Raw genomic sequence first — 24,081 nt, 5'->3', positions numbered from 1 at the left:
CATTGTTCTTGAAATACCAGTGAATAAAGTATTTTTGTGCAAGTGTCAATAGAAGAGATTGCTGTCTCATTTTCCAAAGCCTCCCACTGTGACCCGATAGCTTGGGATTTTTTAATTTAATTTAGACTTGCAGCACAGTAACAGGCCTTTCAGCCCATGAACCCTTGCTGCCCAATTGCACCAATTAACGCACTTTTGTTTTGGATGAAATTGGAGGAAACCCATGCAGGTCACAGGGAGAATGTGCAAACTCCTTATAGACAACGGTGCATTTGAACCTGGGTCACTGGAATTGGAATAGTGTTGCGCTAACCATGCCACCTTAAGTGGTGCAGGCAGTGATGTCTATCTGGTTACCGCTGGGAAGTTGCGTGTGGCGTTGAAGACCAATTTTTGTTTGTGCAGGTCTTTCCATTCCAGGATTTCTGAAACATCCTCCTTTTTTAGGGAACGCGGTTTCCTCCTGCCATAGCAGGAGTCCTCTCCCACTGCCTCATCTTCCTGGTGCCTGCTCTCATCCACTCATCACCACCCTCCAAACAGGAATAGAGTTGCCAGAGTCCTCGTCTTTTACCTCACCAATCTCCGCATCTGCTGGATCGTCCTTTCAATGGTTCCGCAACGGGGTCCCATGTCTTTCCCTCTTCCTGCTTTCCTCAGGCACCACTCTCTCCATGATCCCTTGCCCTTCTCCGTCTCTGTCCCCTGCAATACAGGAGGTGGGAAAGAACTTGTCCTTTTTCCACCATCTGGGGACTGAAATAGCCCTTCCAGGTGGCAAAGACTCAAAGTATTCCCCTCCCCACCCCCAACACCTGGATTGAGGCTTGGTGCTCGTGATATCTCTCCCTGGCAGTAGTGGCACAGTGTACTCTGGAATACTCATACACTGCAACCACAGCCATCTTAAATTCCTAGTCATGCAACACCTCAACTCTCCTTCCCTTTGCCACAGCAGGACCAGGGTGAGACCAGCACAAACTAAAGAAATAACATCTTGTATTTTGCTTGGATGGTCAATAACCGAATCGTACAAACAATGAAAGCTCCAGTATCAGGTAACTCTCACCCAAGGTGTTCTTTGGAAGTGCTTATTCACTTTGTTCATTACCCCAGCTTGAGCTTATTTGCAGAATTGTTACCCCCTCCACCGAACCTGGTTCCATCTGGATTCCATCACCCTCTTACCCATATCCCTGACCTACCCTACCCTCACATTCCCTGTTCCATCTTTCCACCAATCCTCGATAATCTGGTTTCACCCATCAAAAAAAAGTTTAGACTTATTGTCAGAGGGCATACATGACATCACGTACAACCCTGAGATTCTTTTTCCTGCGGGTGAGGCAGAATTACTACTTATTAGTGGTGCAGAAAGAAACTGTACTTGTGCACATGTAAACAAATAAAGAAATTTAAACAAACTGCAACACAGAGAGAAATAAACAGACAAACATTAAACTGCAAAATGAAGTCTCTGATTGAGTTTGTCGTTGAGGAGTCTGATGGTGGAGGGGTAGCTTGATAGTGTGAGTCTTGTGGCACTTCTACCTCTTTCATGAAGGTAACAGCAAGAATAGTGCATGAAAACTAAATCTAATGTGGCCTCTCCCCTCATCATCTGGTCCATCTTCTTGAACTTGCCTGACAAACTCAGCCCCAACCATCCCTCTTGCATGAGGGGAGTGGCCACATTAAATCTAGTTTTGGGGAATGAACCTGATCAGGTGGCGGACCTCTCGGTGGGGGACCATTTTGGTGAGAGTGACCACACCTCCTTTAGGAGGTGGAAAAGGATAATAACAAACAAAATAGGAAAGTGCTTAATTGTGGAAGGGCTAATTACAAAGGGCTGAGGCAGGAAAGAGTGAGAGTACATTGGAACAGAGGTTTAAGAGTAAAAACATAGACGTAATGTGGAGGAAGTTTAGGGATAGATCTTTCTAACTGGAACAAGGAAAAGATGGTAGGAAAAGGAACCTGTGGCTGACAAAACAGATGACACAATTAATCAAGAGGAAGAAGGAAACTTGTGTTGGGTATAGGAAGCAGGAAGGGCTCATGAGAAGTATATGGTTACCAGGAAGGAGCTTAAGAAAGGACTTGGGAGAGCTCAAAGGGGTCATGAGAAGGCTTTGGCATGTAGGATTAGGGAGAACCTCAAGGTGTTCTATGTTTATGTGAAGAACAGAAGGATGATGAGAATGAGGGTGGGACAACTAAAGGATGAACGAGGCAAAATGTGCCTGGAGTTGGAGGAGGTTGGGGAGGTCCTAAATTAATACTTTGAAATTGATGAGGGTAGGGCGGTAGATGTGGTCCACATGGATTTTAGCAAGGCACTTGACAATTTCTCCCATGAGAGATTCATCCAGAATGTCATGAGGCACAGGATCAGTGTAACCTTGGCTGTATGGATAGAAAAATTGGCTTGTAGGAAGTAAGTAGATAGTAGTAGTGGAATGAAAGTATTCGCTTGGAGGTTGGTGACTAGTGAAGTGGTGCGGGGATCTGTTCTGGGACCACCCCCCCTCCCCCCGCTCTTTGAGATTTTTATAAATGACCTGGATGAAGAAGCGGAATGATGGGTCAGTAAGTTTGCGGATGACATGAAGGTTGGAGGAGTTGTGGATGGAGCTGAAGATTGTTGAAGGTTGCAAGAGGATATAGACAGGATGCTGAGTTGGGCAGAGAAGTGGCAGATGGAGTTCAATCTGGAGAAGTGTGAGGTGATGGATTTTGGAAGTACAAATCAAAAGGTTAATGGTCAGTTACTTAGGGGTGTGGATGAACAGAGGAACCTTGGAGTGCAAATCCATACGTCCCTCAAGTTGCTGATATGATAGTAGAGAGGTCATGTGGCAACTCTACAAATTTCTGGTGAGACCACACATGTTCATTTCTGGTCATCTCATTATAGGAAGGATGTGGAAGCCATGGAGAGGGTGCAGAGGAGATTGAAACAACCTGGAATGAAAAACAAGTTTTATGAGGCAAGGTTAGCAGAGCTTGGACTTTTCTCTTTGGAGTGTAGAAGGATGAGTGATAGAGGTCTTCAAGATTATGAGAGGCATAGATAGGGTGGACAGCCTTTTTCCCAGGGCAGGAATAGCAAACACCAGAGGGCATATGTACAAAGTTAGGGGAGGTAAGTTTAGGGGAGACATCAGGGGTAAGTTATTTTACACAAGAGTTGTGGGTGCTTGGAATGCCTTGTTGGGGATGGTGGTGGAGGCGGAAACATTGGGAGCATTTTGGAGACTCTTAGACAGGGACATAGATGGAAGAAAAATAGAGGGTTACGGGGTAGGGTGGATTTAATACTAAGGATACCTGTGCCAGCACAACATCAAGGGCCAAAGGGCCTGTCCTGTGCTATAGTGTTCTATGTTATAGGGAGAAAGCAGGAGAGACAGAAAAATAAATCAGCCATGATATGATGCAAATATGATGAGCTGATGGGCCAAATTCTGCTCCTGTATCTTGTGGTTGTAAAGTAAGAGGGTACTGTTCACCTTTCAAATGCATGCAGTTTAAAGATGCGTTCTTTTTAATTAGAGGAGAAATAGCACACATACTAATATGAAAAGAACATGGCAAGAAAGTTGCATATCAAAGTTAGTAGCAATATCAATGCCAGTTGGAAATAGGTTAAGATGTAAGAACAACATATTGCTAATGAAGGTTAATGACTGGCAGGAATTTAGTTGGGACAAATTTTCACAGAATTCTATCGAGCTTTCTCATGTATGGATTATACATATTTTCCATTTCACGAAAGATTTGCCCCAGATTTTGAAAGCAGTGATATATTCCTTAACTATATTCCTTATTGACATCAGAGGCTTGCAATTAAATCATCTCCTGTGGCTACATTTCCCTTGATCAAATCAAAGCTAATTCCATTGCCTCAATTTTTTTCCCCAAGGCTGTTTATAATGCTCTGTTTCAAATGTCTTTTGTTTAACCAATGTTCTCCATTTAAGGTGTCATGGTTTCTGTCTCAACCTTTTCCTATGGCAAAGTATTCCAAATATTGTGGTACGAAATTACTTCTTAATTCTTTTCTCATTCTGTTGCCAGTGACTGAAACTAACCCAGCAACGTATTCAATTCATGTAGTTAATGAGGAAAGGGTATGTGTTTTTAAAACTAGTCCTTGTGTTTCGAGTTTCTTCAGATGCTTTGCTGTGCTGTTGAAAATGAGGTAAATGCAGGTTGTTATTATAAATCAAATTCTTAATTTAAAATGAATTTAAAATTTCCTTTTGTTGTCATGGAAATATCCCTAGTATCAGGCCTGGTGTTTACCATTGGGGGGAATTTATGCTATTTTCTTTCTATGGCTCAGTGGTTAGGGCACTGGTCTTGTAAACCAGGGGTCGTGAGTTCATTCCTCTCTGGGGCCTCATTTCTGTGAGGGGTGCTGGACAAAGGGGCGACTCTTTGTCCAGAGATAAAGAGTTAAAGAATTTCATGTGTGTTATGTTCCAAATGTAGTATTACATGACAATAATGGAACCTTTACTTTTCTGCAAAGGGTTTCCCCACTCTGACCTACCTGAGGTCAAATCAAAATTTTGTATAAAATCATAACTATTTTTCTTTCTATTGTGGCAGAATATATAGAAATATTTTTGGGAGATAAATTGGGAAAAGTTAGAGTACAAACACTTTAAAACAGATCTTATTTGAAATACTGGAGACTTCATTTCCACAATCCGTGACTTTGTAGAAACTGTGAAGAGTGCCTATGGAGACTTCATAAGTAGGTTTTAATTGAACTGAAGTTGGGGACTGATGGACGATTGTCTTTTAAAGCAACAGCAAGAGACATATTGTCTGCTGATACCTTTTTGCAAAGGTTTGAAGAGGGCTCAGTGAGAGGTCACTGATAGGTTCTTGTTTACCTAAAAACAACAGATGAACCAGAAGACTGACTTCTATTGTTTGATGGAGAAGGTCAGGTGGTTTGCAAGCAGTCTCTGAGGGAGTCTCAGGGTGAGAGAGAGAGAGAGAGAGAGAGAGAGAGAGAAAGCAGTCTTTGACTGAGGGTCAAGCAGGAAGCTTGTTGGAACTGAAACAGAAGCTCCAGAGTGGAAGATGGCTATATGGCTGGCTGTCTAGTATGTTTCACTTTGAATAAGGGAAAACGAAAGGAACTCTATTGTAACCTGAAAGAAAGAGGTTATCATCTGGAGAATCCTGATGGGGCAAGTTTCATCAGCAAGACTCTGAGGTGACTAATTGTAGTGCCTCAGTTGTGGAAATCCTGCAAAAAAGTTGTGGAAATCCTACAAGAACTTTCCTGAGCGGTGTTGGAATCTAGGGGTTAAAACAGTATGAAATAAATGATTAATTAATAAGTGTATATTTACTGCATGGTTCAGGGAAAAAGGAATGTGATTAAGTGGCAATCACAGCATGGAGCAAAGTTGGCTGAACAAAATTGTTTCTCCAAAATACAGGGAGAGGAAATGCATAAAACGATTTAGGAGGAATGCTCAAACTAAAGGAGGTGGTGAGTAGCACAGGAGACACAGGCCAGACCAGAACAAAGAATGGCCTGCAAGAAACAAAGGGAATGGAAAACCAGTCTAGGAGGAAGATTAAGGCAGGAGGAGGTGTTAAAGAGAACAGCAGAAATTGGCCAGACAAGAACAGAATGGTGATTAGAAATATCTGAGGATGAATTAATTTCTGATCAACACAACAGGATAGTCTGGCCTGGAGGATTAAGATGGGAGTGCTACACCCCAGATATCTGCAAAACAGGAGATGACTTGTGATAACCCTTATGCAAAAAGATCTAGCAAAGGAAGACAACTTTTGTTCTGTATGAAAATGAAATCTAGCAAAGGAAGCCAACTTTTGTTCTGTATGATAAGGTTGATCTATATAAACTGAGCCAACTGGACAATAGGGGTCAGTCTTGGGGAGTAGCTCACTGTGCAGGTGACCTATGAACTAATGATTGACCCAGAGCTCTGTTAAGTTTTATTCTTGTGCTGTGTAATAAATTGACTGTTGAACCGAATACCTTCTCCTATCACTTCATTCAAAGAACACGCTGGACTCAGACTACACATAGACTAATTTAAGAGTAAGGTAAAGCCAGAGTCCGACAGCGGTAACCATTTACTGTTCGAGCACCAAAGCCTGGTGAACGTTATACATGTTAAATTCTGTGCACAGTATAAGAATTGCCTGCGACGAGAACTTGGAAGAATGAGAAGTGAGATTGGACTGTGAACCAAAGAACTTTCCTAAACTTACCACACCTTACACATACGTGCGCTTAGAATTAGAAAGGGGGTTAGGTTCGGTTAAGTTAAGTAAGTTAACAATAATATATAAGTTAAAGTTTGTTTCTGTTTTCATGTTTAAATATAATTAAAAACAACTATTGTTTAACCATTTTTCTTGGTGAATATCTACTACTGCTGGGTTTTGGGGTCCTTTGGGCTCGCAACACTATTTCATAACTTATAAGGTCAAACAACCCAAAACAAGTTGTGTCCATTCTACGAGCCATGAACCCACCTCTACTAATCCCATTTACCATAGCCTGCTGCACCTTTACAAGAGCTTGTCCAGAACTGTTTAAATGTTGTGGCAGATCCTTCCTCCTCAGATGTTCCACATTTATTTCATCCTTGTAGTTCTTCCTCACTTCTGTCTAAACCTCTTGCTCTCACCATAAATCTCTGTCCTCTAGTCGTGGAATCCAAAACCTGGAAATAGGCCCTTCAGCCCACTTGAGTCCATAACAATTGATCAACAATCTATTCATAATAATACTATATCAAGATTGCTTTTTTTTCCTTTCCCCAATTCTCCCAGTTATACCACTCACCTATGCACTGGGGACAATTTACAGTGGCCAATCTTCACAGAAACCGGAGCCCTCAGAGGAAACAAAAGCCATTGCAGGAAGAACGTGCAAACACAGACATCACCAGAGTTTAGGATTGAACATGAGTGAAAACACAAGGCTGGAGAAACACACCAGGTCAAACAGTGTACTTTATGTAGTAAAGATAAAGATACATATCCAAGGTTTCGGCCTGAGATTTTCATTATGGCAATGACAAATGTCGGCAGGCATCCGAACGAAAAGTTAAGGGGGGGAGGAGCATGCTCCCAAAGGCAGGAGTTGGAGAAGGGAGGGAGGGCACAGCAGCAAGTAGGGGGAGGAGGGACTTTCATGTTTTACCTCCGGCATTGTGAGGAAGAGGCTCTACTAGCTGTGCCATGCTATTGCTCCGAAAGTCATGGGGAACACCTTAAAACGGTAGTATCTATTGTTGTTCTGTTGTCAGGGCCAAAACTCAGATTGTTTACACGCATGATGGGTTTGTGAAAGAAATTGGAGATGGGAGAGGCTGTGATTCAAGCCTTAAAACGTGGCACACAATGACCAAATTTTTTCCAATCTGAGGACTATCCCACTGCATTTGCAACAAGCATCCTTAGAACAACGGTACATTGGAATCAGACAATCTGTCCAAGTGTGTGGTAGTAGTGTGGTAGCAGAGTGAAGAGGCCATAGCCTGGGTGGTGGGGGTATTTGAGGATAGAGGCTGCTTTCTTATGACACCGCTTCTTGATGGAGTGAAGTCTGGTGCCCATGATGTTGCAGGCCCACTTATCAACCCCCTGGAGTTTATTCTTGTCCTGAGCATTGACACCTACATACCAGATAGTGATGCAATTAGTCAGAATGCTCCCCACGGTACACCTGTAGATGTTGTCGAGAATCTTCGGTTATATACCGAATCTCCTCAGACACCTCAAAGTATAGCCACTGGTGAGCCTTCTTTGTGATTGCATCAACGTGGAGGCTCCAGGACAGGTTCTTAGGAATGTTGACACCCAGGAATTTGAAGTTCTTGTCCCTCTCCTCGTGTTTCTAACTAACGAAGGAATCCAGCAAATGTTCAACAGATAGATACTTAGATGGAGGAGTTTGTCATACGAGGTGCAATTAAGCAGATTGACTGGGTGTGGTTGAACGTAGAAGGGGAGATGATTTTACTGACAGGCAGACACTTCTCTTGCCCTGTGGCAAGCCAGTGCTCCATCTCTTTCTTCTTTCTGTTCTCCAGGTTCTCTGTCCACTTGTTAGCAGCATTAAGGTGCTATTCTGAGCAAGCATGTCATTTCAGATCAATGCTAGCTGAAACTAATCTAATTCAAAAACATTTACCGACATTATACGGGTGTTTGAGAGCTATGCAGGGAAAGGTTGATGATTCCAGTCAGCGTTATCAGTGATGGGCAAGATGGTACCATCTTTGATCATTACATTTTCCATGAATTGTGGAAAGCATCAGATCTTGGATGAAGAATTAACTAATTCATTTGATGAAGTAACAGAGGGTGATGATAGAACTGAATATTTCCTAAAATACCAAGAAATGAGCTTGTCATCAAAATTGAAGGGCCAGGAAGAAACAAAAAAAAAGGAGCTGTGTTATTTGTTAAAGAAGTGATTTGAATTTCAGGAGCTTTTGTGATGAATATATTGGAGAAGCTGGTGATATGGTTCTCCATGAAGCGGAGCAAGATGCAAAATATCAGAACAAAATGATGAAGATAACACACAGAAAAAATTGGCAGGAACTGTTGTTACGAGCCCAGAGGACCCGAAAACTCAGCAGCAATAGATATTCACCAAGACAAAGGGTTACTTAAACAAAAGTTGCTTTTAATTATCTTTAAACATGAAAACAGAATCACACTTTAACTTATCACTATGAACTTAACTAACCTAACTTAACCCCCTTCTAATTCTAAGCACATGTGTATTTAATGTGTGTGTAAGTTCAGAAAAATTATTTGGGTCACAGTCCAATCTCACTTCTCCTTCCTCCAAGTTGCAGGCAATTCTTATACTGTGCACAGAATTTAACATTTAAAAAGTTCTGCAGCTTTGGGACTTGAAACGTAAATGGTTACCACTCAGGAAGGTCTTGTCAGTTTACAGAGAGAGATTTGTTGCTCGTTGGACACCTACAACTGATTCCTTTTAATCAGCCACTTCAGTGTCTTGCCGAAGAAACTTGCCCCATCAGGGTTTTCGAGATGGTAACTTCTTTCTTTCAGGTCACCACAGAGTTCCTTTTTGTTTCACTTATTTCAAGTGAAACATTAGGCACCCAGTCCTCTTGTATGAACCAAAAGGACCTTGACCAGGCTTAACTAAGCACTCACAACCTGTTTTCAAAATAGGGGTTTTCCACAAGCTTGCCAGCTTGTCCTGTTCCAGTCCCAGCTACTGCTGCTGACTGTAAAACTGCAGAATTGATCTTTCTCTCTAAGAAAAGCCTGTTTAACTCCTCCTCCACTTGCAAAAAGCACATGACCCTGTTAGAACAGCAAACAACACTCCCAGACAGCCTGCGGCTCCAGACCTACTCCTCCGAGTTCTTTCATCTGTTGCTTTTCAAAACAACAATCCATTAGTGAAGTCACTTGGGCAATCTCCAAAGCCTTTTGCAAAGGCTCTTGGAGCCAGACTGACTGCCTTGAACAGAGCTCCAGTAAGTTTAAATGAAATCTGTTTTGAAATGTTTATGTTTGACCTATACTAAAAAAAAACCTGCCCCAATTTGTCTCCCAAATAACATATCTATAATCTGTCACACTGTTCCAATTGGCCATGGGAAGAAAGAGCAGGAATCCGAAGCCAGAGGTGAAGTGACATATGGAAAACCTTTTTATACAATGACTGGTTCCGGTTTGGAATGCAGGAGAAGAGGTGAAGGCAGCAACACACACAATACTGGGGGACTCAGTTGGTCAGGCAGCATTCATGTAAGGCAATGGGTGGTCAATGGTTCAGGTTGTAACCATCAGGACTGGGAAAGAGGGTAGGAGCTAGAAGTCTGATCCTCTTTCTTCCTTGTCCCGATGGAAAGTTTCGGGCTGTAACATTAGCCACTTTCAGGTGGCCACAATATTTGACTGTAAAGCTACCTATTGTACTCCAATGCAGCTGTCGGGTGGCTACCTGAAAGTGGAGAACCTGGCCAAGAGGTTTACAAACCTAAATAGGTTTAATATCCTGCTCCGAGAATCCCTGTTGTACCTGAAAGCAGCACCAGACAAAGCTGCTAGCAGCTTTCAGGTGCCTAGCAGGGGGCGGGCTGATGACAGTCAACTGGCAACCCAACTCCCCGCTGCCTGACAGTTCCTCCGGCGCGGGGCTCTGGGGCTGGAGTGGCCGGCGGGGGAAAGAGTGCAGGAGCGGCCGTCCAGGCCTGTAGTCCCATGCCGACCATCCAGCCCCAGAGTCCGGCACCGGCTGCCCCAGCCCCATTGTCCCCTGCTGTCCACCCCAGCCCTGTAGTCCTACGCCGGCTGCCTCAGCCCTGCAGTCCCCCGCTGGCCACCCCAGCCCTGCAGTCCCCCACTGGCTGCCCCAGCCCTGCAGTCCCACGCCAGGGGGCTGTCACGCAGCGAGGAGGGGGCTGTCAGGCAGCAGGGAGGCGAGCTGTCATGCAGCAGGGAGATGAACTGTCAGACGACTGCCCCTGCCCCAACTCAGGACCTGGTGTTTGCACCACGGCGCCTCTCCCTGCTGCGAACCTTTCAGGTGGCAGAACACTGCCTTCAGCGCTGCCACCTGAGCGTCCCTTCACAGACACCTGCAGCCGCTCCGGAGCTGCATTCTCCAGGCGATTCCACCTGAAAGTGGCTATTGACTGTCTTTTGCCTTCAGAGAATGCTGCCTGTCTCGTTGACTCGTTTGTGTACCTACAAAGCGGAGGTAGATTTAGTTTTGGAGTACATAACTGAACTAGGCAAATGCATTAATCAGAATTTATTGTCACTAACATTCTTTGTTTTGTGGCAGCATCAGGAGTGCAAATGCTCGTATTAAAAACCACCTCACCAAAATAAATAAAAATAATGCACAAAAAGTCAAAGTAAAGCAATGTCTTTCGTTCATTGAATAATGGTATTGAAGGCTGAGCTGTAGTCGATGAAGAGCAGCCGTACGTATGAGTGGCTCTTTTCGAGGTGATCCAGAGCCGCGTGGAGAGCCAGCGAGATTGGATCTGCTGTGGAGTGATTGTGACGAAAGGTGAATTGCAGTGGGTCCAGACCTTTGCTTAGACCATGACCATCCTCTCAAAGCATCTCATCACAGTCGAAGTTGGTGCTTCTGAGCGATGGTCATTGAGGCAGCTCACTCTGCTCTTCATGGGATGATTGATGCCCTTTTGAAGCAGGTGGGAACCTCTGACTGCAGCAATGTGAGGTGGAATGGGAAGAATGTGGAGTGGAGTGTTGCAGCCGACTCGACTATTCTTGCATGGAGTTCATATCAACCCGATCTCCTGAATGGTTTCCTTCTGTGCTGTAACCATTTGTAAATTTTTTTTTAATAAAACTTCTTTAACTTTTGCAGGGTGAAGCTGCCATGAGGCAGAAGTGAGGAGATGACAACGTGACTCCTGGAAACAGCTTGCTGAGTGATAACCATGAATTGGAAATCAGGTTGGTGGAAGTGAACAGGTGTTAAAATCCATGGGGCTCTGGAGGTGCAACTGCTGACACAGCAGCTTTGGCACTGATAGCACCCTTGGCACCAACACAGCACTCTTGGCATCAATAAAGCAGCCTTCGTACCAACACAGTACCCTTGGCATCACCCCAGAGTTCGTTTCCCTCTTTGTGCCTTTTCATTTGCAGCACAAAAACGTGCTGTGGAATCTCAGCAGATCATGTAGAAATTATTGGAAGTAAATGGTAACCAATGCTATGGACCTGGGAACTCCTATCTGTTAACCTGTGCTCCACCCCCATATCCTCTCCTCTTCCCCCAAACTTTTCATTCATCCATGTTCCTGATGTTCTTTCTTGTACCCGATGAAGGTTCCAGGCCTGAAACATTGGTCACCTTTTCCTCACAGCTCTATCTCCTTTTATCCAGCTCCCCACCCCCATGCATCTATCAGAGAGCTAACCTTCTTACCCTCTCCTCTCTCCTCATCACTTCAGCTTCTTTCTCTTCTGCCCTCCCACCTTTTAGACTGTCCTCCTTCTCCTGCCCTCCTTCTGGCCCCTTCTGGCCTGCTGTGTTACAGTGTGGTACGGTGGCTGCAGAGTAATGGATCAGAGGTCAATCCACAGTACCATAACAGTGCAGAGAGGATCACTGGAGTCTCCCCACCTTCCCCACCACCCCACCCTGCCCCATCGTCATTATCTACCAGGATCATTGTTAGAAGAGGGCACACAAAATCATTGAGGACCCCTTCCACTCTAGACACAGCATCTTTCAGCTGCTCCTGTCAGGGAAGAGATACAGGATTATCAGAGCCAGCCCCATCAGGCTGAGGAACAGCTTCTTCCCACGGGCAGTAAGGATACTGAACGACCAAAATAACTGCTCAGACTGACTATCCAAAACTCATTTGCATAAAAAATATTTTTCTATTTATTTTTATAGATAAAATTCTTGTCCTGCATTTGTACTATTCGTCTGCATGTGTGTTATGTCTGGTTGTGTCTCTGCATGTTTTGCACCGAGGACTGGAGAACACTGTTTCGTTGGGTTGCACTTGTACAATGAGATGACAATAAACTTGACTCAACTCTCTCCTCCCACCTTATTATTTGGGCACTGTCTGTTTCTTTCCTCATGAAGGGCCAAGGCCTAAAACATTAGTTACCTTTGTTACAAACTAACAAACTGTATTAGTAGTAACAAAGGAACAATCAATGGAAAATTCACCAGACAATGGTAAATTCAAAATAATAGTTTTTATTAAACTATTAATAATGTAACATTTCTTACTTATCTCTAACCTTAACTCTAAATTTAATCCTACAATGTGCAAATGTGTGTGTGTGTGTGTGTGTGTGTGTGTGTGTGTGTGTGTGTGTTAAAGTCCAAACTATTTCAGTTTAAACTTGAGTCTGAAAAGTCCATTTTTAAAGTCCAGTTTCAAACGTCTTGTTGAACTTCATGATCTTTTTAAATTGTGGTTCAAAAGTACAGGTAATTATAAAGCACTTTTAAACATTATATCTTTAGATTTCTTTAAACTCACAAGTCTCTTGATAAGGTGATTTTCAGAGAGACATTCTTCACGAGTGTTTTTACAAGTTTCCCCCTATCTTGTTAGGGTTGTGGAACTGTGATCTTCATGATGAATTATTTCTTAAACAGGAGTGACCATCTTCTGGGCACAAATGAGGCTGTCTCTTTTTTTAAAAGAGCAGTCAGAAGTGGTCTTACTTATTTAAAAGCCACTTATGTTGTATATCTACAATATTGAACAGCATCTCTTTCTCTCGAGAGATTACTGCCTCAATCCTGTCATTCCAGGATATCCAGTGTTTCTTCTGATTCAAAATGGCCCTCTGCCTTCAGTATATAGTTATCTGAGATCATGTGATGTGACATCACCACAGTTTTAGTTTCATTTCTGCAAATCCTCCATGCCTTTTGTGAGAAACAGAAGTGCCTTCACAAAATTTGCTCGAAACAAAAATTGAGAACAAAGAACATTTATTATACAACAATGCAAAGTTGGGTGCTTCCCCTTACCCTGGGAATACACACACATAATGGGGCTCACCCAACTTTTATACAGTTCATTTCAGTGTAGAGGTATCCTCCCCCCCTAACATTCTTCTGCCTCCTGGATAAGTTTGGGTTTGGCATTAGGCAATCCTGTCTGCCTAAGTGCAGTTTCTGTGAACTTGGAGGACCAGTGGGTGTCCCATCCATCATGTCATTGTCCTTATTCACAAACCTGCCTTTGTCCTTATTCACACCTTCCCAACCCTCAGGGCTTACTAACTCTTATATGCAGAACTTGCTAATTCTTGTCTAAGGCTTACTAATTACATATGCGGAACTTGCTGACTCTCTCTAAGGCTAGAAGACCCTTATCTTATTCAGACTGACTTTACTTCCTACATTCGGTTCTCCCTTCAGCCAGGTGACCTGCCCAAATCTGAAATGCTTCCAGTTTAACACCTGTGTTCACACTTCCCTTGCTTCACTCCAGATTTCTGCATCACCCCTCCGCCCGCTCCCCCCCCCCCCCCCCCGATCCAGTGCGATCTCCACAACTGCCACCTCGAGCAAGTCTCATCTCATTGACTGAATGCTCCAATGGTCCAATGGCCTGCCCCTGAATGTTGGACTTCCCTCCCTCCCTCCACTCCTCTGATCAAAGTTTAAAACTTCATGAGCATGAAATAAATTTATTTCCAGATGATGTTTTGATATATTTAACTCAACCCATGCAGTTGTTGGGGAATCGACATGCGAGACTGGAACAATATGGTGAATCAGGTTATAACATTAATTGGGATAAGAGTGAAATAATGCCTTTGGTGGATGTGGATTATTCATCTTGTAAACATATTGCAAAATTTAAGTGGTCCCAAATTAAGTATTTGGGAATTACAATTGATGATAATTATAATCATTTATATGAATTGAATTATTTGCCTTTATTGTCTAGGATTAAATATGATTTAAATCAGTGGAAAGATTTGATAGGACGAGTACATTGTGTGAAAATGAGTATCTTTCCCTGTATACAATACCCTTTTCAGTCTATCCAATGTAGAATTCCCCAAAAATTCTTCAAAGATTTGAATGCTTTGGTGAGAACTTTTTTATGGAAAGGTAAAATGGCAAGGGTGTCATTGCAGAAATTGACTTGGAAATATGCTTTGGGGGGGGGTGGGGGTGGGGGTGGGGGGGCTGGGGATTGCAACTTCCACATTTTCAGAATTATTATGAATCGGCACAGTTGAAATTTATTAATAGAATGTTTGAAGTGGATAAACCTCTGGTTTGGGCTAAGATTGAATTGTCTCAGATTAGTAAACAGAGAATGGATCACTTAATTTATAAATGGAATTCTCAGCTTCTGTAGAGTTGTAATTTACTAGTGTTGAAACATTTAATGGAATAATGAAATAAGAAAAATAAATTACAGGTACTGAAGGTAAAATTTCAGCTAAAACTCCTTTGTATCAGTATAAACTCTTTTCTTTTTCATTAATTAATCAGCTCTTGAAAATATGGGAACAGAAAGGTATTAAGTTGGTGGAGGATTGTATGAAACTGGGTATTTTATTTCATTTCAGAGAATGAAGGAGAAATACAGAATTTCTTCGAATACTTTCTTTACTTTTGAACCTACGCTACGATTGCCTAGAAGGTCTAGTTTTGAAAGTGTACTTATTGAAGGGGGTAAGAAGGGATTAATATCTGAGATGTATGCTCTTTTACCACATAAAATGCATAAGCCAGATATTTATAAATCTAGGCTTAGATGGGAAAAAGATATATCTATATCTATTTCTCAGGATGATTGGATGACTATTTGTGTGGATAGTATGACTAAATTAGTGAATGTAAGATATAGATTGGTTCATTATAATTTTATATATCAGTTATATTTAACTCCGGAGAAGATAAGTTTATGTCTTCTGATTTATGTTTTAGATGTCATAAACAAGTTGGTTCCTTTTTGCATTCAACATGGCTTTGTGAGACAGTGAAACCTTTTTGGAATAGAATTAAGGAATTTTTAGAAGTGTGGTGGTGTGAGCAGTGAGAGAGAAACAACCATCACGTTGAAGGTCGTTAACGACTTTTTATTCAAATTCAGCACGCCCCTGTAAGGGCAGCATGAACTCAGTCACCTGGTGCGTTGTGATGTCATAATCGCTGCCCAGGGTGGGGGCTGGAAGGGATGCTGGAGTCAGAGAGAAACTTCTGACAACGTCATTTCCCCATGGCTGCCCCGCCACGTGGCGGTTCAAGCAGGACCGGTTCACCATGAGGATGTGCACCGCCACAAAACCCCTCCCCAGAAATGGTTACGCATCCTTTCGCTTTGGCAACTGGCTTGGGCGCGGCCATCTGCACTGGCTGTGATGTCCAGATGGGCCGCCTTCCAATGTCTAGGGTGAAGGTTCCTCCGGTCCAGTGCAAGACTTTGTACGGCCCCTTGTACGGTCACTGCAGCGGTGCACCTTGCGGCCCCCTTTGTATGAAAATGAACTGAGCTGAATTGAGTTCTTTGGGGAGGTGGAGTGGCGTGTTGGAGGTGGGGGAGCCAGGGAGCCCAGTTTCCTGCGGAGGTCCACCAGCAGGTTTGCGTCAGTGGCCGCAGTGTCGGGGTCTGAGCCGAAAAACTCACCTGGTGGGGAAAGTGGTGCGCCGTACACCATCTCCGCCGCCGAGGCTTGTAGATCCTCCATGGGTGCTGTCTTAATCATGAGGAGGACCCAGGGTAGCTGGTCTGCCCAATCTGGTCTGGAGATCCTGGCCATGAGCGATGCCTTCAGGTGCCTTTGGAACTTCTCCACCAACCCGTTGGACTGCGGGTGGTGTGCCATGGTGTGGTGGAGCTTCACCCCCAAGAGTTTCACCATCTGGGTCCACAGGGCGGACGTGAACTGCGCGCCCCTGTCACTGGTGATGTGCGTGGGGGCTGAGAATTGGGCGATCCACTGGTTGACCAGAGTCCTGCCGCACGTCTCCGCAGAGTCTTCCTTGATCGGGATAGCCTCTGGCCACCTTGTGGCATGGTCGACCACCGTGAGGAGGTAATCAGCCTCCCTTGACACTGGCAGGGGTCCAACGATATCAACGTGGATTTGTTGGAACCCGCGAGCGCCTGAGTCGAAGTTCTATAAGGGAGCCTGTGTGTGTTGGTGGACTTTGGAGGTCTGGCACCTGGTGCAGCTCCTGGCGAGCTCCGCCACCTTTCTCTTGAGCCCATGCCACACAAGCCGTTCTGCAACCATACGCCCCATTGTCTTCACCGCTGGGTGAGCGAGGTCGTGGACTAGACTGAAGACCCTTGCTCTCCAGTGCGACGGGATTACTGGAAGCGGCATTCCTGTTGACACATCGTAGTGCAGTGTGTCTGGGCTGCTGGGCAACTGGACGTCTTCGAGTTTGAGGTCCGCAAGGCCTGCATCTCCGCATTGCTCCCCTGGGCCTGGGCCAGTTGAGCATAATTTAGGCCGGGGGCAAAAGTGTTGATGGTGGGTCGTGAGAGTGCATCCGCCACCACGTTGTCTTTACCAGCCCTGTGTCGGATGTCGATCGTGAACTCCGACATGTATGAGAGGTGGCGCTGTTGTCTGGCGGACCACGGGTCTTTGGCCATTGCCAGTGCCTAGGTGAGGGGCTTGTGGTCCGTGAAGATTATGAATGGTATGGCTTCGAGGAAGTAGCGAAAGTGGCGGATGACCAAGTACAGCGCCAGGAGCTCCCAGTCAAAGGCACTATATTTGAGTTCTGGTGGGCTCAGCTGCTTGCTGAAAAAGGCCAGTAGGCGCCAATGTCCATCGAGCCAATGTTCCAGGACTCCTCCCCCCACTGCCATAGCTGAGGCGTTCACGAAGAGCGCCGTATGCACCTCTGGTCGTGGGTGCACTTCTAGGGTCGTGTTGGCTAGGGCCTCCTTTGTCGTGATGAAAGCCTTATTTGCCTCTTCTGGCCAGGATAGAGTCTTTTCTTTGGTGGCCATCAGCGTGAACATGGTGCGAGCAGCTCCAGGGATGAAATGATGGTATAAGTTCACCATCCCCATGAACTACTGAAGGCCTTTTAGGGTGGTGGGGTTTGGGGAAACATTGGACAGTCGCCATCTTTTCCGGCGCTGGTGCGGCCCTGGCCGCCGATATGGTGTGCCCCAAGAACTGGAGGGTCTCCTTGCCGAACTGGCATTTGGCCGTGTTGACCGTGAGGCCGAAATCCACCAGGCAAGCAAAGAGGGTGCGGAGGTGGGCCTTGTGTTCATCACAGCTGCGACTGGCAATGAGTACATCATCCAGGTAAATGAACACAAGTCCAAATCCCTCCCTACTGTGTCCGAGATGCTGGAACATTTGGGCCATGTTCTTTAGGCTGAAGGGCATAGGCAGGAACTCAAAGAGACCGAAAGGGGTGATAATGGCCATCTTATCCATGTCATCTGGATGCACCAGGATTTGATGGTATCCCCGCATTAGGTCCACCTTGGAGTAGATCCATGCTCCATGGAGATTGGTGGAGAAATCCTGTATGTGGGGCACCGGGTACCCGTCGGCGTGGTTGCATTGTTCAACAGCCGGTAGTCTCCGCTGTGGTGAATGTCTGCCAAGATGCCTGTCTCCCCTCTGGTGAGCCTTGGTGTACTAACATTGGCTGTGCATTATCTCTACTGTTAAGGACACTCCCCTTGGGTATAACTGTGTATGCATCTATTATTTTTCATTATTGTACCATGAGTTTCTGCTAATAAAAGCCATGATTATTGTATGACCACATCATCTTTGTCTACTTCATCAACTGGCACTTCAATTTTATTAGCAGAAATGGATGCAGCACTCGAGCCAGAGCGGATGATAATTAACCAGTCTGCCCCGACGGCCAGAGAATTTTCAACCACTGTGCTTGTTTCAATTACTACATGGCTCGAAACAACGTGGTTGATGAGGCGATACAGTAGGGCCGTGCATCTTGGCGCCTCACAGTTCGGCGGGCAGCAACCTCCTTTGAAGAACACCACAGAGCCCACCTCACTGACAAAAGACAAAGGAGAAAAAACCCAACACCCAACCCCAACCCACTAATTTTCCCTTGCAACTGCTGCAACCGTGCCTGCCTATCCCGCATCAGACTTGTCAGTCACCAACGAGCCTGCAGCAGATGTGGACATACCCCTCCATAAATCTTCGTCCGCGAAGCCAAGCCAAAGTACAGTGGGGCCACCTGAACTCTCTGCTGGGTGAGGTCCCTTTCACCGTAACGCAAGGAGCTACCACTCTGGCTATAGCCTGGAAATGTCTGAATGCATACTATGCAGCGCCACGGAATGTGGTACTTGATTGACACCAGTTGCTGACTAGACGCCAGAAACCCGGGAAAAGTGATGCTGCCTATGCACTGGCTCTCGAATCACTGGCAAATGAATGTGATGTCAGGGCAGTCAATGTGCAACAACACTGCAATGCCTTGAAGCTGGATGCTTTAGTCAATGGGATTGACTCCAGTAACATCCAACAGCGACTGCTGGAGACTGAGCCCTTAACCTACGACCGGGCAGTCACTCTAGCCAAAACACTGAGAAGTGCCATGTTGTCCAATGAAATGCTAGATACCGAAAAGGAAACATCCAGGAGTGCTGGAACCCCGAAGGAAAGAAAAAGGCGGACTTCTGAAAAATGCTACTTCTGTGATAAGAGCTGGCACCCCAGACAGAAGCGCCCGGCTCAATTTGCTACCTGCAGCTATTGTGGGAAACTCGGCCACTTTGCTAAAGTGTGTAAGGTGAAAAGTACTCCCACTGATAAGAAGAAGAAGAGAAGCATCAAGAAAATGTGTCCTGGAGCTATAGGAATGGAAGACAACTGTAAAAAGGGGGAATCTTCAGACGAGCAGGCTGAATCGACTTCAAGTGACAGCAAGGTGAGATACCCTGTCATAGCTCAAATGACACCAAAGCTTGGGTGATGTTACGGACTGGAACGGTCGACTATGAAGGGGGAGGTGAATGGTGAGAGTCTTGATTGTCTAATAGACTTGGGAAGTGCTGACAGCTACATCCACGAGAGAGTTGCCAAAGCCTTAAATTTGCGGAGATATCCAACGAACTGAAAGATATCGATGGCTTGTAGTGAACTTACAAAAAAATGTCCGGGACAAGTGCAAAGTTACTTTAAATTTGCAGGGACATTGCCTGGCTGATGTGTGGCTCTTTATTATGCCAGATTTCTGTGCCCCTGTGGTACTGGGGTTAGATATTCAATCTCAGATGAACAGTGTAGTGTTAAATTTCGGTGGGCCACTACCCACACTTACCATCACCTGGTAAGTCACTGCGGTCTGTCCACATTAAAGATCAAAGCTCCCTCCCTTTTCAGTGATTTATCCCCGAGTATTGGCCGATTGCCACTAAGAGCGGTTCTTACAGCAAAGAAGATCGTGAGTTTATCAAAGCTGAGACCCAGAGATTACTTAAAGAGGGAGTCATTGAACCCAGTAAGAGTCCGTGGCGAGCCCAGGTGGTAGTTGTGAAAAATCACACTAAGAAATGACTGGCTATTGACTACAGCCAGACAATCAACCGTTACACTAACCTGGATGCCTACCCCTTGCCACACATCAATGAAATGATTAATCAGATAGCGCAATACAAAATGTCCTCCACTATCGACCTCAAAGTAGCTTACCACCAAATCCCCATTAAATAAAAAAGAACGACCCTATACAGCCTTTGAGGCTCATGGGGGGTTATACCAGTTTAAAAAGGTACCTTTTGGAGTCACTAATGGTGTGTTTGTGTTTCAGAGGGAAATGGATAAGATTGTTAGGATGTATGAGTTACAGGGTATGTTTCCCTATCTGGATAATGTCACTATCTATGGGAAAACACAGGCTGAGCACGACAACAACTTAAAGAAATTTTTAGCAACAGCTAAAGAACTCAACCTTACATTTAACGAGGGCAAATGTGTGTTCAACACAACAGAGCTACCCATTCTGGGCTACATTGTCCGCAAGGACAAAATCCGCCCCGACCCAGAAAGAATGGCCCCCCCCTTAAGAAGTTACCACCCCCAAACTCAGCAAAAGCCCTTAAAAGGTCTATGGAATTCTTTTCCTACCACTGCAAATGGGTTCGGGATGACGCCATGAAGGCACGCCCTCTGTTTGAAACTAAATCTTTTCCTCTCTCTCCAATGGCCTTGAAGGCTTTTGAGAGAATTAAAGCTGATATTGCCAAAGTTGCACTCTTGTCCATTGATGAGGATGTCCCATTCCAAGTGGAAATTGATGCCTCAGATTGCGCCTTAGCAGGAACATTTAATCAAAAGGGCAGACCTGTGGCATTCTTCTCCCTCACGTTACGTGGACCTGAACTTAAGCATCCTGCCATTGAAAAAGAAGCCCAGGCTATTATTGAAGCTGTTCGCTACTGGAGACACTTTCTAGCCGGCAGAAAATTTACTCTTGTCACTGATCAGAAATCTGTAGCCTACATGTTCAGTACTAAACACAAAAGTAAAATCAAGAACAATAAGATGGCACGCTGGCGAATAGAACTCTCAACTTATAATTATGAGATCCAGTACAGACCGGGCAGGTTAAATGATCCCTCTGACGCATTGTCACGATCTACTGCTGGTGCTCAGCTGGAGGGGCTAAAAGAGATCCATAGCAGACTGTGCCACCCAGGAGTCACGAGGTTCTTCCACTACATAAGGGCTAACAACCTTCCTTACTCTCTGGAAGAAGTCAGGAAACTGACTAAAAACTGTCCTGTTTGCGCAGAATGCAAGCCGCAATACTTCAGAGCTCCAGAGGTCACTCTCATCAAGGCAACCCAACCTTTTGAGAGGATTAGCTTAGATTTTAAAGGGCCGTTACCTTCCAACAACAAAAATGTATATTTTCTTACTGTAATTGATGAATATTCCAGGTTTCCCTTTGCGATACCCTGCCCTGACGCCTCGTCAGTGTCTGTCATTAAGTCACTTGACAGAATTTTCAGCGTTTTTGGTTTTCCCAATTACATTCATACCGATGGAGGCTCAGCATTCATGAGTGCTGAACTGCGGCGAGCCCTGCTACGAAAGGGGATTGCCACCAGCCGTACCACGAGCTACAACCCGCAGGGCAATGGGCAGGTTGAAAGGGCTAATGCTACAAGTCTGAAAGACTGTTAATCTTGCTTTAAAAACACATGGTTACACTGTTACCCGGTGGCAGGAGGTGCTGCCTGAGCCACTATGTTCTATTCGGTCCTTAATGTGTACTGCAACAAATCAAACACCTCATGAACGTATATTTGCCTTTCCTAGGAAATCAGGAACTGTGATGGACTGGCCAGCCTGTTTATCTGAGTCTGGAACCGTGCTGCTGAAGAGCCATGCTCGGGCGCGTAAAACAGACCCCCTAGTCCAACCAGTTCACCTACTGCATACCAACCCCAACTACGCTCATGTTAAATTCCCAGACGGGAGTACTGACACTGTACCCCTAAGAGATCTGGCCTTGCCTGGTTCACCCCTTCTTCGCACCCCGCCTCATAGTGAGCCTGAGAGGTTGGACTCACTCCACCACCCCCCCCCCCCCCACCCCAGCCTGTGACCCCTAGTAAGCTTTCAGATGGCCATGCTGAGGCTCCACTGCCTCACGCTGGTGATTCTGGAGTGGGTCCAGAAGCCAGCCCTTCCCACACTGCAGACCCAGGACCTGTACCAAGGTTGCAAAGGAGCCACCTGTTTTGAGATGAAGCACCAGAATTCATAAACAACCTGATAGACTGACATATTCATAAAGCATCTCATTATATTTCGATTGCTTGCTAGATACTGTCGTATTTTGGCTGTTAGAGTATCTCAAGGCTTGCTTCAGTCTTTCCTAGCAGCTGTCCTTTTGATTTTAACCCTTCTTCTTCCAGGGGGAGACTGTGGTGAATGTCTGCCAAGCTGCTTGTCTCCCCTCTGGCGAGCCTTGCTGTATTAACGTTGGCTGTGCATTATCTCTACTGTTAAGGACACTCCCCTTGGATATAACTATATGCATCTATTGTCTTTCATTATTGTACCATGAGTTTCTGCTAATAAAAGCCATGATTATTGTATGACCACATCGTCTTTGTCTACTTCATCAACTGGCACTTCACCCGCATGGTCTCCAGCCCCCAGACGATTTCAGGACCATATGGAGCAGTGATGCCCAGGCACTTTCCGAGCGCTGGACGATACCGAGTTCATGGAGTCTGGAGAACTCCTTTGCTTGCTGGAGCTTTTCAGGTGGCCGCCGTTTGGATCTAGCATGCAGCAGGGGGCCTTGAGTGGTGATGTGGTGGAAGACCCCATGCTGGGCCTCAGCGGCGTTGAAATGTGGCTCTAGGATGGCAGGAAACTTGCGGAGGATGTCGGCAAATTCATCTCTGGCGGCGGCTGAGGTGGGGATTTTGGGCCAGCAGGCATCTGCTGTGTCCAGTCATGTGGAGTGGAACTTTCGGGCGTTGACAAGCCTCTTGCCCTTCATGTCGATCAGGAGAATGTGAGCCCTCAGGAAGTCGGCCACCAACAGCGCAGCGCCTACGGAGGCTAGGACGGATCTCCACTGGAACTTCTTCCCGATCTGGATCTGTGCCCTGCAAGTGCCGTAGGTCCTGATGGTGGAGCCATTGGCCGCCTGCAGGGTTGGACCACAAGATCGGGTGTGAGTCTCTAATGCGGTGGGGGGGGAGGACGCTCAGCTCAGCCCCTGTGTCCACCAGGAATCAGTGGCCAGTGGACCTGTCCGTCACATGATGGAGACTGTTTGTGCAGCCAGCCGTTGCATCCATTAACGGTAGCTGGCCTGGTCATTTCACTGAAACCCTCAGGGTTGGCGGCACTTTTGGGCTTGTGTTCCCCAACGCTGGTGGTAGAACCACCAGGGCGACTGGCCCTCCTGTGGCTTGGTCTTGGGGGCGGGCGGCAGTCTGCTAGTTCCCGGATGTGCCACCAAGTTGAGGGCTGCCTCATTCTCCCTCTTCGAGAGCCAGGGGGCGTCCGCACGGGCTGCTGTCTTTCTCTGGTCTGAGAAGTCCTCGTCCGTATGGTGCAGCCGAATGTCCTCTGGCATCTGCTCTAGGAATATCTGGCGGAAGAGAAAGCAAGGCTTGTGGTCTTCCGCCAGGGCCAGCATCTTGTCCATCAGCACCGAAGGACTACGGTCTCCAAGCTCATCTAAGTGTAGGAGCCTGGAAGCCCGTTGCTGGGGGGTGAGCCCGAAAGTTCCCAGCAGCAGATCTTTAAGGGCGGTGTACTTGCCCACAGCCGGAGGATGGTGGATGATGTCGTCCACCCATGCCGCCATATCTTGGTCCAGAGCGCTCACGACCTGGTAAAACATTGTGGCATCTGTGGAGATGTTATGGAGTTGAAATTGTGCCCGAACCACGCTCTCGGTCAGTTGGTCCAAAAGGGTGGAAACCTGTATCCCATGAGCCAGTTTTCAGCAGTCCGCAGCCTTGTGTGAGTCCTTTGACCACAAGTCGCCACCAGCCCTGTGAGCGCTGATGCGCAAATAAT

The 24,081-nt window shown here is 45.7% G+C and overlaps 1 protein-coding gene across 6 annotated transcripts in view; it reads left to right on the top strand.

The window, feature by feature from the left end:
* st3gal4 (ST3 beta-galactoside alpha-2,3-sialyltransferase 4) overlaps nt 1-24,081 on the top strand; it is a 161,801-nt gene that overhangs the window by 52,315 nt on the left and 85,405 nt on the right. For all 6 annotated transcript variants that reach the window (XR_011343262.1, XR_011343260.1, XR_011343261.1 and 3 more), the window contains exon 2: nt 11,420-11,508. Coding sequence is in view for 3 of the 6 variants with exons in the window: in XM_069894424.1 (XP_069750525.1) it covers nt 11,493-11,508 (16 nt within the window). In the remaining 3 variants the exon portion in view is untranslated. The remainder of the gene's footprint in view (nt 1-11,419; nt 11,509-24,081) is intronic.

This window comes from Narcine bancroftii, chromosome 8 (genome assembly GCF_036971445.1).
Source record: "Narcine bancroftii isolate sNarBan1 chromosome 8, sNarBan1.hap1, whole genome shotgun sequence".
Classification (NCBI taxonomy): domain Eukaryota; kingdom Metazoa; phylum Chordata; class Chondrichthyes; order Torpediniformes; family Narcinidae; genus Narcine; species Narcine bancroftii.
This window is presented reverse-complemented; position numbering and strand designations above follow the sequence as displayed.